This window comes from Amblyomma mixtum, chromosome 6 (assembly GCF_055824585.1).
Source record: "Amblyomma mixtum isolate Tamu chromosome 6, ASM5582458v1, whole genome shotgun sequence".
Taxonomy (NCBI): Eukaryota; Metazoa; Arthropoda; class Arachnida; order Ixodida; family Ixodidae; genus Amblyomma; species Amblyomma mixtum.
In genome coordinates, this window is record NC_143017.1 from 105,814,144 (window position 1) to 105,828,191 (window position 14,048).

The following is a 14,048-nucleotide window of genomic DNA, read 5'->3' on the forward strand; positions in this document are numbered from 1 at the left end:
GCAAGTGCTATCTGAAGCACCCGAGCTGCAGCCAGCGGAATTGGACAAACAGGCAGGGGATAAGAAGTACAGAGGGGAGCAAGAGAGATAACGAGAGGCTTAGCATATGCCTTTTGGAAACTCTCCTTCAAAAAGAGACTAGTCCCAGAAGCCACTTTTTGGGCGCTTACAGGCGGCGGTGCTATCTGAAAAGGGCAAATTGAAGCTGTTGCCATACGTCCATTATCTTCTGTATTTTTTTTCTACCTCTTAATTTATCTGTCGGACTATTAGGTTTATAGATTTTTGTTAATGCATGTATTTTGCTGATTTATCAACGAGCTCAGGTTGCAACCTCAAACAGTTTACATTACTGACCACGGATGCTGCTGCACTCCATAAACACTGGAATTTTGGTGAACTCTGACCAGTTTTTTTAAACAATGACCCTATGGAAAGTTTTCTAGATGGTAAGATTAAAGAGATTATATTGGAACTAGTATAAACTGCCTGCTGTTGGCTAGGAATTAGTAACAAACTGACCCAGGCTCAAAAGACTTTCGCTGCATAGCCAGTCATAAATTCAATTTCAACATCCTGTGAGCGGCTGTCCCAGTGCTGGCCATTTTTCGCATTCTTGCTAGGCATCAGATGCCAGGACGCATGGGGTTCCTCATGGAGTAGAAAGTTGTCCCAGTTCCCTGAAGCTAAAAATATAGAGCCCTTGACCTTGACAGCAGCTGGGTGGTTTCAAATAATGTCAAAATGTGTCCTGTGGCAAACTCTAATTAGCTGAAAATTATTGTGCGCTGTGCCTCATGGCTACGGTGAAAACCAGCAATTTTTTTGGCTTGGAAGACAAAAATTCTATTTTGAAGCAGTAGATAGTCTATAACATTGTTACACGGCAGCAGTACATTTGAACAAATCAAATGAAATAGGACAAAAGCTCGATTACATGTGCCGCAGCTTTTTAGGGTATGGTGACGAGTGCCACCACCCTGTTACAAAGATGATGCTCCTAACATTCATCCACCCATCTGTGGTTAGGCTCCCTAGACAGAGGCTAAAGCTTTTTCATCGAAAGAGGAATGCCGTCACAAAGATCGCCTAGGGTGCCTCAATACGCACGTCCTTCGGAGCGGGCACGTTGAGGCATCCTATGTTCGCCTACTATGCAAAAGCCAGGTGTTGTGTATCGTGATACTGCCGCTCTGCACTGTACCGCTCCACTGATCCACGCATTCCCGTGGCTCCAGGCTCCCCGGTCTCAGTCTACACGCAGCAGCTGCATGAGGACATTATGAAACCAACTCTCTCCAACCAACCTCTTCATCACGTCACTGTTTATCCTGCTTGTATGCATTCGCCATAATGAACAGTTTTACCTCAGACTCTGACCAAAGTACACTTCACCAGGGTGAGGTGCATTCATGCTATAGGCACCTTTGCCTGCAGCCGCACGCCGCCTGTCGCTCGCTCCGTGCCGCAAAGCCAGGCGTGCTCCGGCAGCTCTGTGTGTGTGTGTCGCTTCTTCCTCGTTCATTCGAAATTAAGCAGCGTGGGGTAAGTAGATTTGTTTTGGGAGCACATGGAAATGCACCAAATCAGGGGGTGCAAGGTGACAAGGGATGAACATTGTTCGATGGCAGGGAAGCTAGCAGCAAAATAGAATTTGAGAGAAATGGGAGAAAAGCAGTGGGCGAGTAAATTTACAGTTGCTTGTACTTGAGGCATGTTGACACAAAGTGAAGAAAGCGAACTAAAGAACTGTTAACCCTTTGAGGGTCGAATTATTTTGAAGAAAACTTTCCCAGGTGGTCAAATTACTTTATTGCGGATCTTGAATCTACAAAATGTATATAATCGAGAATAAATAGTAAAAAAAATTAGGAACAGTACTTTGGTGACAGCATCACTCACAACTGGAAAATGTTCCATAGAATAGAATAGCAACGGTGATAAGCAAGATAAGAGCAGCTCCAATAAAGATAGAAATCAACTTCGGCAGCCCCTGCAAGATAGTGCTGACAAAAAGAAAACTCAAATTTCGCGCGACTCCGTTGCGATCACGCGGCGAAACCAAAACTACAAAAGGGGTGTTGCCGCAGTCTGTGCCGCCGCGCTAAAGCTAGACATAAGTTCTGCTTATCTCCGTAAGAAGGCAGCACAAAATTCAAACACTTCTTGTAAGTCCTAAGAGGTGGCAGCACCCCCCAGTGAGCACGCATTGTTCTTTTGGCGCAAAATTTCAAACGGAAGATCGAAACCGTACCCGTACGGCAAAGACCTTGCGGGACAGAAAACCGCCGCCGTACATATACGGCAAAAACCTTCAAAGGGTTAAAGAAAGAACAAAAACAGGGATTAGACTGCAATCCGGCCGTGCCCGAGCTTCCTCTCATTGCGTGCAGCTTGCGCAACGCTCCTCCGAACAAGAGTTTACCTGAGTTCCTCCGAATTAAGCTTCACAAGATTCTTTGTTGGGTTTGACCCCACTATTCACACTAAGGACACCATTTTGTGCTCTCTACATTGCCACTTAGCATTCGTTTGCTTCTGGACATTCGTGAGACAAAACGATGAGTGACGTCCTCTTGTGAGGTTACCGTCATCGCTGGTTCGCTGCTCACATTTGCAGCTTCATGGGTGCCTGCTGCGGTGCAAGAAGTCGGACTGTCCCCTTCAAATGCGAAAGCATTACTGTGGTCCCATTATGGGAAAAGCTGGCGGCGTGTGTGTACACGCAGATGGTACAGAAAATCCCAGCGATGGTAAGCAAAAAGGGTGGCATCATCAAGCGGCCGTATGACGTAGACAGCAAGCTGAGTACCGCCTGTTCAGACAATCCTCTACATGTCGTTCAATTATATACACCCGCCACTGGCCAACTTCCATGTGATACCATTCATGGTGACATTCGTACCAAAATTGTGACGCAATTGTTTGTCGTACAGTGTACAGCAAGCAGACCATGATAATGTGCTGACATAAGCGGCATTTATTGCTACAGAAACAATAAACACCAGCTAGTGAAAAAGTAGGCAATTTAATGTTCCTCGGAAGGCTACAGAGTCAACGACATCCGACTCACTAGGGAAAGGGAGTGGGGAGAGGGGGTTGGGGTCTGGCTAAGAGCACCATGGACACAGGCCGTACAGGTGTTTAAAGCACCGTGGACAAGCTCGTGGCATTTAAGTACTCAATAAGGCTTTGTAGGTCCTGAAGTTGATTCTTGGTACGATATAGGATTCATGTTTCCGTGTCAGTAGGGTTCCTGTAGTTGTGGTATGCCTTGAGGAGAACAAATCTCTGGGCGTCATAGGTGCACGGTCGGGGCAACCGAAGTTCCTGGGTTCTCCGACAAGTGCCCAACCACTGAGCCACAGTGATGAGTAAATGACAATTATTTCCTGTGACTCAGAAATAAGGCCGCTTCTTGACCACGCCAGGCATTTCCAACATTTTTTTTTTCATCAGATTGCAAGCTGTGCACTCTTCACAAAAATAAACTTCACAACTGTCACAGAAATAGCACCGAATGAGACTGTTGTCAGCAGAAATGAAAAAAAAAATAGATATGGTGCAAGCTACCTGAAACACTGAACAGCAGGTGGCAGGATTTGGCACATTTTCTCAATTGCTCATCAGCATTTATGACCACTAGCATGGTGCAACTTCTAACTTGGTGTATAGGGGACAAAATTCTCTAAGACGCTCGGAAAGCGATTTAGACCCATATGTATGTGGCTTGTCTGTCAGTGATGAGGTCATTTCGCTATTACAGATTACAGAATGCATTTGACTTTCGAATCCACGAGGCCTCAATCCGGTAGCTAATAAAATAGAGATATCGGCTTTGTTTCCGGCTCATGCGTCCTAGGAACTGTTGTCCTCGACTGTATACATTATGAAAACAGGCAATGCAAACGACAAGTCAAAAAGAAAACTAACGGCACTCCGCCTGTCCCTTCTTTTGTCCTGCCCATTTGTGCTAATCTCTTTTTGTAAAATTCATTTGTCGTGAACGGCGACAATTAACCCCAGGTGGTCGAAATTATTCTGGAGACCTCCACTACGGCACCTCTTTCTTCATTTCTTCTTAAAGTCATCTTAAAGGACGGTTAAAACATATATGTCCAGTGTAATACGGCTGTGTGCACAGCTTATTTTTAGCCACGGGAGACAAAGCTTGTCAATGCAGTCCACCCAGCACAACTATATGATGAGTTTGTCATAAGGGAGTAATTACGTACTCATTGGCACCCACCCAAGTGCAGCCGTACGGTTACAGAGGAAAACTATACAGCTTCCGCAGAAATTTCGTAGCTAAAGAAAAATTCATCTTTTTCTTCACCTACAAGCTTTCTGTGGAACTTTCTCTGTAGCCGTATGCGTGTGCTTGAGTGGATTAGTAATTGCTCCGTTATTACAAATTAATCTCTTTTTCTTTTTTTTTCTCTTTCTCCAATCCAAACGCCAATCCTTGAATTCGGCTCCGTTCTCTTTTCTTGGTGCCCCAAGTACAAGCGTGAACCCCTGTTTGTTATGGAGCGACGCGCTCTGCGCCTTTGCCTAGGTCTGCCTAAATCAGTAGCTAATGCTGTGTTGTACTTGGAGGCGCGGATACCTGATCTCAATTCTCGGTTTGAGCTTATAACTGTGTGGACATTTTTAAGGTCTTTGGAGCCTGTTCCTGGATTGGCTAACCCTATATTTACAACGAACTCAACTCTCTTCTTTGGTACTCCCTGGCCTTGGTATAAGCTCCCTCAGGTGGTGTTCACTAATTCCCTGCTGTCAAATATCTCTGTATCAATGAGATCTTTAGTAATAGTCAACCACAGGCGGGCTGATAAGGCAGTCTTCTTTGTCAACACCCTCCCAAGGAATGCTAAGAACCTGCCCGCCAATATGTTAAATGGGCTCATAGAGGAGTACCTAGAGAATTTTCCTAACCATATTGCCGTTTATACAGATGCCTCCCAGCAAAATGAAAAGGCAGCTATTGGCATTTACTCAAGGGCTCTTGATTGGAGCTACTCATTTCGGGCCCCTGACTATACCCCTATTTTTGTAGCTGAGTTTCTGGCCATTGAGTTGGCCTTAATAAGGATTCCCCGCAGTATCACTCGGGTTATTATACTCTCAGACAACCTTTCTGTTTTGACAACGCTCAAAAACTCGAGGGATACTCCTATGAGCCGCTCCCTTCAATTTTTTATTCCTCCAAATGTTACAGAAGTACGCTTTCACTTGGTCCCTGGGCACTGTGGCATTGTTTCTAATGAGAGGGTTGATTTTTTAGCAAAGTCTGCCCTTGATGGACCTATTGTCCCTTTCGTCCCAAATACTGTTTACTTGACTCTTGCACGCTTTCAGCGATTCCAACGTCCCCAAGCCATGAGCCTCTCTTTGCTGCAGCGGATTTTCAACACCTGGCATTTCCTTGGAGTGTGCGGATGTGCAGTTCAAATGTGAGGTGTCCATGACCCTTTTGCGCTGCAGGATATCGCGGCTAAATCTTTATTTATGCCGATCGGGGTGTTCGACATCCAACCTTTGTGAGTCTTGTGGCGAAATTGAGTGTATAGAACATTTTTTCTCTCCTGCCGGCGGCTCGCTGCTCTCCGTAGAATTTACTTGGAGATCCCTCTCGCTCGGCTTGGGCTTCCTCTATCTATTCCGATTCTCCTATCTTTCGGGGCAAGCACCACGGGAAATGCCCTGAAACCAGTGTGCGATTATATTCACGATTATATAATTTCATCTGGTAGATTCCTCTGCTAGAATGTGAATTCACAATTACTTTTCCTTCTCCGTATTTTTGGTTTGTACAAATTGTAGCTCTGCGTTCCAAAATTTTAGATATACTCCATTCCCTGTACACGAGTGCGTTTGTATCCGCTATGCACCCCCCCGCCGTGGGTATGTGCCATTAAGCCTGAGGACATCATCATCATCATCATACCTTTTTCACTCCCTGCCCCCCTTGTGACTCCCCCGGTGTTGCGCTCCCGTGTGTTTTTCTTTTGTACAGGTGAATAGCAACTCACCTCCCGATTCTTGGCCGATCCCCCAGTATGGGCATGTGCCATCTTTTCAAAGGCTAACAACAAAAACTACTACATCTTTGGAGATTCCCGTAAAAATTGGACCAACATATGAGTTTGAGACCACTGCATAATCTATATAACCATGGTCGCTGCAGAGGTTTTTACTGTTGGCCTCATTTTAAACAGCATGTACCCAAGATGGATGCCGCATGGTCAAGGTTTGATGTAGAGCTGCAAAGAATTTTGAAAAGGTTAAGGCATTGTGCAGGTGAATGAAGGCTGAAAGAATCTTGAATCAGAAATCTTTATCTTCCTTTGAGTATGACCATAAGGATTATAGATGGTACGACTGAGAGCTGTTCCTAGCACGTGCTGCCGGCGCGGCGCCGCCATATTGCTATATGGCTATACCGGCAGCGCGAGGGAAACGCGTACAGTGTCGTCGTCCATACCGGCTTCTGGGGATACCCCAAGTGAAGCAGACGTCACACAATGGTAAGACGTCTACTCTGCACGGATACTCTACTCGAGAGGCGCTCTGCGCCTGGAACGTCCGGCGACGGGGAACACTGGCGAGCAGCCACTAATGTTCGTGGCTGTGAATGTTGCGATCTCCGTGGTTCCGCACAGATGATGGTTCTCCAACTGCCTTGTATGTAGTTCCGATTAATCTTGCGAGCAGCCGCTTTCGCGCGGGTACTTCAGCGTTCGAGCGAACGCGCGCCATCTAGACCATGCTTCAAGTTGTACAAGAGACCCTGGTGGCGGTCGTTTAATACGGTTGCGTAGCCAGCGAAGACCCTAACTTAGCAGGGGAAACCAAATATCATAACCTGCGGTAGTATAATTATTGGCTTACCTTTTCGCATGAAAGTGGCGCGAACAACCAACACTGGCGTTAGGGGTGGTAGGCATAGTAGGCAAGTTTTTGGAACGCGCAACTACCAAGCCGGACAAATACACACCACTCGTTCAGCTGGATCCGCTCACGCTGTGTTCAGTAGGGACAGTCATTTCCGACATGGTCGTCGCCATATTACTAGCTGGGCTGTTCTGTGCACATGGCGCAAATATGATGGAAGTGGTCGCGCCAGGTGCATACGGCAGTACGGCCGAGCGATATGGAAGGACTGCGCGTGTAACGTGTCAGCCTATTTTTTCCTCCACCTGTAAGTTTCCGCTGCGTTCTCTTTTGCAACGCTGTTGTCCTTAAACTTCTCTCGCCTACGTTTACGGCGCAACGTACGCCCACTGCAGAGCGACAAGAACCCCTCGGTTACCGAGCTCATTTCGTCGGGTCGCGGCGAAGGGGACAAGACGCCCGTCGCACGACAGGGCGTCCCCTCCTCAAGCAGCCCAGAGTTGCCTGCTCCCGTGGTCAGCTTCAAGAACGCAGCGCTGCACGCCGAACAGCCTAAGCGGCAGGGGCGGTGGCAGCGGATGGGCCGCGTGTCGCCGTCCTTGACATCGGAGGCCAGGCTCATCGATTCCGTGCAGCCCATGTCCTCCATCCACCGAAGGGCCAGGCGGCTACATTGGTATGCGCGATTTATGCGCGCCTCCTGAGGGGGGTGGGGGGGGGTTCACCTATAGGAGTGCTTGAAGAGAATGATCAGAAAAAAGTACACCTGAGTAACCATAGACATCTGCTCCATGTACAGGTATGAAAAATATGAGAGGGAACAAACTTCACGCAGAAAATTGCAAATTTCTTGGTTATTTCTCTACTAAATTGCACAACGACATTGGGATATTGTAGGCGCAGACGAAAACTAGTTAAAGAGAGAGAAAAACTGCGCTTGTCACAAATAATAACGGAGTAATCGATAAATGAATGCTCCAACTGTGTTCCCCACTCATATTTTTCATACCTGTACATTGCTGGCATGTCAAAAGGCGATTTTCTGTTAATGTTTTCTGGCAACTCTTGTATACAGTAATTTTTAACATATGTATAATCATAAGTATGCGTCTATTTTATGCGGCTTAATTGTCGCTTTGCCATAGGAATGAAGAAGCCATTTGGTTTGTGTAGTTACATCAGATGAATGCCATGATCTCTGGCGTCTCACAGCGATGCCATATCTCGCAGGCTGCCTTTCGCCCCCCTTGCCTTTCCGGACTGATGCACTCGCGCCGAGTGGGCCACACGCGTGCATCAGCACCCTAATCCGCATTCGTTATGATCAATGGGGAGATATACATAGAGCCTTCGTGTGTACCAGAACATGAAGGCTCCCTAACCCATACTGTGTAGTCGTCCTCAAGCTCTGTTACACACTGAAATATGCGCACGACATAGCGATCTGTGTAGATTACGAGCACTGCATATGCGCCAAAGAAAAAAGCATCGTGGCATGGGCTGCCGACAGTAATCCTTCTTGCGGAGTTTGTCCGTTACAAAGTGCTTGTATAAAATCCACGACAAAGGTGGTAGAGGGGATTGATATAAGGTTCTCTTAATAAGACTGTTCGTCGTTTTGTGTTGTGCCTGGATTACAATCAAACAGCTTCGAAAGAGCCTACGAGCGAATGCCATTTCCCTGAAGGGGCAGTCCCATATGTAAACTGAGTATACGCGTACTTACAAAGCCTGTATTTGGTGGATCCGATATGTCCTTGGCATGTTGGTTTCAAGTGACCTTTTCTGACCTGTATTTTTGCTGTGGCTCTGAGTGCGCAGATTGTAATATGCAGATGAGGATATCAGACGAGTCGCGTGTGCTTGCTTTTCTGACTTGTTCGCCATGTCGTCTGATGTCAGCACAGCCACTTCTGCTATTCACTTGTAGTCTTCACAATTCAACCCCCCCCCCCCCCTCCTCGATTCTACACAGATTTCACTAGTCAACGAATATTTTCCACAATGTGCTTTGAGGAACTGCCAACCTTCGCTTTATGTAAAGGGTAAGCTCAAACTTGCAGAATGTGCAGAAGTTCATCTGGTGATATCTGTGAGCAGACATTGTGAATATACAAATACACCAAACCCAGTAGACATGAAGACGACAAATCACGTACATGCGTAGAGATCTTCTGTACACGGCATATCTCGTGAGTTACACTTTATGAACGTCTCCTGGATACACGTGGTTACCTGGGAGACTCCTGTCAATGCCTCTCCCCACTTTTTGATGCTCTGTGGAGCACCAAGAGCATTTGTATGCAGCTCTATATGCCGCTGCCAATCAGACAGAGCCATCGGCGAACGCAAAGTGCACAACTGCATCAGAGAACTCTTGGCCTTTGCATCGCAGGTCCATGAGCTGGTCAGTGCAGATGTCCGCCCTTGTGGTCACACTCGTGTCGGCCACCGTGATCGCGCTGACGTTCAGACTGCAGGACCCCATCATGGAAAGTGAGGACAGCTACAACGTTGGCCAAAGCCGGGACATAGACAACCGGTTCGTCAGCAGCGGTGCCACCTCCGCAAGACGCCGTCATGGGCCTCTGGACAGTGGGACAGGACACGGCAATGATCTGAAGGCCAAAAACTCTAGCCACGGGAGCCTGGTGGCACGTGAAGTACAACGACGCGGGCCTTATGCAACCGGAGGTCCGCTTCTCGTTCGCCGTGCAAGTTACGGTCGTGCATTGCCCTCGGAACGCACAACCGCCACAGCTTCGGGAGGTTTGATCCGGCTCTCGCTCAGTCCAAAGCCAACGCGAGGGGAGAAAGACCTTCAGAGTAGCTCGCTTCGACCTCAGAAGAAAGCTCCACCGAGGGTCCAGTAGCCACGGTGCCCTCCTGACAGAAAGTGGTGGATGGCCCTCAATGTGGCCAGAAGCCTCGCCTGCTTGGACAGGAAGATGTGGGTAAAGAGGCAGTACTTTGGTAGGCTCGGGGATTCTTGAGACGATGTGCCACTGTACGTAGTGAACCTGGCGTACTATAGGAGACGACCCAAGTCGCAGATGTACAAATTTCGTCAGTTGACGGCTGCGCCGCAGAAATACTTTATAGTTCCAATGCCAAAGTAAAATTTAACTTCTTGCTTCAGCTGAGCCGAGCTGTCCTAGTAGTAGACTCCGTTTGTGTTTTTGAGTTTGCTTCAGGAACTACTTTTTCGAAAAGAGCGGTTTCAGCCACTGCAGTTACAGACGCTAATTTTATTTGTGGGCGTCATCACATACGCCATAATAAGTGGTCTTCATTGTTAGTGTATAATTAATGGCTATATTAATGCACGTTTTAAAGTTGATTTTTAGAGCATTTTTTGTCCTAATTTATCCTACACTCAAACAAACTAACTTAATGTGACACTGCCTACGCAGCTTTCGGTGATGGATGCGCCAATATAGCCCTTTTCAGGAAAACCATTCGTATTTCCCTTCATTGATAAATATTTTATTCTTTCCCAGGCTTGCTATGGGTCAACCCCTTTTTTTCTCACTTCGACCAAGTTAGTGCTCACAATATATAGCAACGGTGTCAAAACGAATGCCTTTGGGTGATAGGTATGAAGGCCACATGCTTTCACAGAAAACCCGGTACCGGTATTTGGTGAGAAACAGGGCCATAAAAATACTGATAAAGACTGCAAGCTGTACAATAAAATTAAATCTGTCAATGTAAGATGTGATGCAAAGTGTCAAATGCACATGCCAAAGTGAAATTGTTCCTCTATGAAAACTTCGATATGCCATTGGCCGATGGCAGGAGCCATTGAAGCTCCTGCCAATTGCTAATGTAATCTGCTGCCCTGGGATCTGATGGGGTCACTATTGGCACATTGAAGATTTTAGCGCAAGACTTCACAACTTATCTTCTGGATATCGTAAATGCGTCATTGGAAAAACACGGATTCCACACAGTTGGAAGACTACGAAAGTAATTCTGCTTTTGAAAAATGCAGGGAATGGATTTGAAAAACATACAGTCAAATCCTTTAACCTCAGATTTAGTGATGTTGATATAAAAAGTACACAATCGCCTCACAAAGCATGTTCATAACGTTAACGGCCTCAGCTCTGCACAGTTTGGATTGCATCGTGGTTGTTCCTTATGGTACGCGCATGTGGATCTAGAGGGCCGAGTCCGACAGCCTATGACAGCACGGAGCACACGGTCCTTGCTCAGCTACATCCGCCACACTAAACTTATGCCTAGATTTGTGAATTTTTAAAGGACAGATTTTTTTCTTCTGTACAAATGGATTCTTCTGTTCCAATACCTATGTTCAATAAAGAGGTGTGCTGCAAGGATCTGTTCTCTGCTTTTTAACATACTGGTTCGGGACATCCCCGTTCATACTGAAACTACAGTTTTTGTATACGCAGGTGATATCGCTTTTTTCGCCTCAGCAAGGGATATTCAAGCTTTTTCACCAGTCCTTGCAGGCATACCTGAATACTCTTGAAAACTGTTTGGACCAAATTAATTTATCATTTAATACCAACAAATGTGGCATGCTTGTACTTCTGCCAGATACTCCTTTGTACATCTTGCTAATCTACCACTGCAACCCAATTCCGCAGGTGGAGTCCTTTAATACCTATGTGTTACTTATGACCGAAGTTTGGACTGGCGCCTGCAGATTAAGAATAATGTGCTTAAAGGAGAACATACTCTGGGCCAGTTGACACAAGTAGGCAATAAAAAATTTGGCAGGCATTGCGACACATTACTGTTTCGTTAAAGGCTTATGCGAGACATACTGGAATTTGGTTGTGCCCCGTTCTCTAGTACCGCAAACTACAAGCTTCAACCCCTAGCCTTACTGAAAAGGCGTCCCCTACGGCTCTGCCTCGGGGGCTCACTAAAAAGTTTCAAATGCTGTCCTTCACCTGGAAGCCCGTACCCCTGATCTTTATTCTCCCTTCCAACTTCTCACTGTGCGTACTTTCCTCAGGTCCTCTGAACCAGCCCCGGCGTTAATACTTCCATTTTTGTCCACCAACCACACCTGTTTTTCTCTAAGCATTGGCCACACTATCAGCTTCCGCGAGTTAAGTTCATGCAGAACCTGTTAGCCCACCCCGCTTCAGGTCGATCTGATCTCCTTGCAACGAGTTGGTGACATGCAGGCTGAGCCTGTCGTCTAATACGACCATATTTTCCTGTCCCATGCGAAACATATGCCTGAAATTTCACAAATGGTCTTCTTACTGGTCACCTAGAGAACTTTCCCCATTATACTGTGCTCTCCACTGATGCCTCCGGGAGCTGTGATAAGGCGGCAATTGGGATATATTCGTAGGATCTGGCTTGGAGCTATTTCGTTCGTATCCCTGATACACTCCTATATTCATTGCAGAGTTTTTGGCTATTGGTTGGATCTTCTCAAAAATCCGAGGCATGTAGCACAGGTTCTCATCCTTGCAGACTGTCTTTCAGTTTAAGCCTCTCTCCAAACTTCAGGAAAAGCTCAGTTGAATCGTTCCTTTAGGTTTGTTGTTCCACGCACTGTGAGAGGGGTCTGTTTTGTTTGGGAACTTGTCACTCGGGTGTCAATTTTAACGAGGTGGCTGATTTATTGGCAAGGTCAGCTCTCAGTGCCCTGGTAACCTATCCAGTCCCTCACCTCATTCTTTTGCAGACTTCCCATTTCCCATGGTTCCAACATATCTCAGCCAGCTTGTGCGATCTGTTGCGGAATACCGTGGATTTTCAGCACTTAAAAGTACCCTTGGACTGTCCGATCATGTCGATCAAGGCCGTGCGAGATGTACGACGCTTCTGCGATGCAGAATCCCTCATCTAAATTTGTACTTATGCAGATGCGGGTTCACTACAACAAACCTTTGTGACTTATGTGGGGAAGTTGAAACAATAGAACATTTTTTCCCCTCTTGCCGGCGGTTCGCACTTCAGAGAGAGATGTATTTGAAGGTCCCTCTTTCAAGGTTAGGACTCCCTGTCTCTTCCAGTTCTTCTCTCGTTCGGTGCGAGCGCAAAGGAATTCGCGTTAAGTAGGGTTTGCAACTACCTTTTTGATTACATTATTACAACTGGTAGGTTATCTTGTAAACTGTATACAAAATTCTCCTGTATGTCCAAAAAGACATTTCTTCCTATTCCGGGCAGTTCAAATTTTTTAATTTTTAAAAATTTTTCAGCAATCTCTTTTTTCAGTTTGTCATTCCACTATTCTACTTCTCCACCTCATGCCTTTTCCACGCAAATACTATGATTTTCCTAGGTGTTCCCCGCCATACCTTGGCCAATCTCCCCGCTTAGGTAGGTGCCATGTTTACTGAGGTAAACAACGAGTGAGTACTCGCGCTAGGCCAGCAGCCATTAAATCATCTCTGTCATCGGTCATCACACCTCATTCTTCAGCTGGCCGCTACGTAAACATTTGGTGGAGCTTGCGGGGTATCACTCAACTCTCATCCTCCTGGGCGTTGTGCTTTGAAGCCCTGTCTCTACCTTTTTCCGTCGGCTGCGGGTTCCTGGTCCGCATCACCTGGCTGAGCCCCAGCCTGCTAGACTCGAACCGACCTCGTCGTTGCTCCCCCGCCCGAACCATCCGACAATGCATTGACCTATCCTACCGACCCCACTGACCCAAAACGCCATCCACATGTGAGGAGCCAGGTCGCTACCTGCCCACCATGGCAGGTAGGCAAGTTGAAAGGGGGAAAACCAGTTTCGCGTCAGCTGCTGCCAAGTGGAAAGGAGGAAACAGGTTTCGTGGCAGCTGCAACCAATTGTTGTGCCAGCTGCATCAATGAGGAAAGCAGGAAATCATGTCACACTAGTTGCTCCCGAGATGAAACAGGTTACATGATAGCTACAGTTCAGTAGAAAGGAGGAAACCGTGTCCCATTAAGAGGAAAGAGGACGTGTGTCATGCCAGTTCATCACACTACGAGGAAAGGAAAATATTTGCATCACGCCAGTTCTAGTCGTGTTCAAATTGCAGCAGACAGTGGAAGACCACATTATGCATGGCATTTCGCTGGTGTAGTGAGCAAACAAAGGTGCAACTAAGCTAGTGCACCTTAATCGCATCGTGTTTATCTTAGTAAATCGTTCATTAATTTTTTAATGCGGTAGCATTAGGAGGG

The 14,048-nt window shown here is 46.6% G+C and overlaps 2 protein-coding genes across 3 annotated transcripts in view; one reads left to right on the forward strand and one right to left on the reverse strand.

Annotated features, from left to right (window-relative positions):
* LOC149339906 (protein disulfide-isomerase A5) overlaps positions 1–6,912 on the reverse strand; it is a 47,783-nt gene extending 40,871 nt beyond the window's left edge. Inside the window, exon 1 of the mRNA XM_089548588.1 lies at positions 6,895–6,912. The gene's annotated coding sequence lies outside the window, so the exon portion shown is untranslated. The remainder of the gene's footprint in view (positions 1–6,894) is intronic.
* LOC149339908 (uncharacterized) lies at positions 5,904–11,225 on the forward strand. Of its 2 annotated transcripts, XM_089548596.1 has the most exons (3): positions 5,916–6,530; positions 7,293–7,573; positions 9,293–11,225. In XM_089548596.1, exons 1-3 carry the CDS (start codon positions 6,528–6,530, stop codon positions 9,768–9,770), a joined length of 762 nt encoding a protein of 253 aa, XP_089404722.1. In that variant the 5' UTR covers positions 5,916–6,527; the 3' UTR covers positions 9,771–11,225. The 2 variants fall into 2 exon arrangements, with proteins under 2 accessions (XP_089404723.1, XP_089404722.1); XM_089548597.1 differs by lacking the exon at positions 7,293–7,573 and having other exon boundaries at positions 5,904–6,530.
* Positions 11,226–14,048: the final 2,823 nt, after the last annotated feature.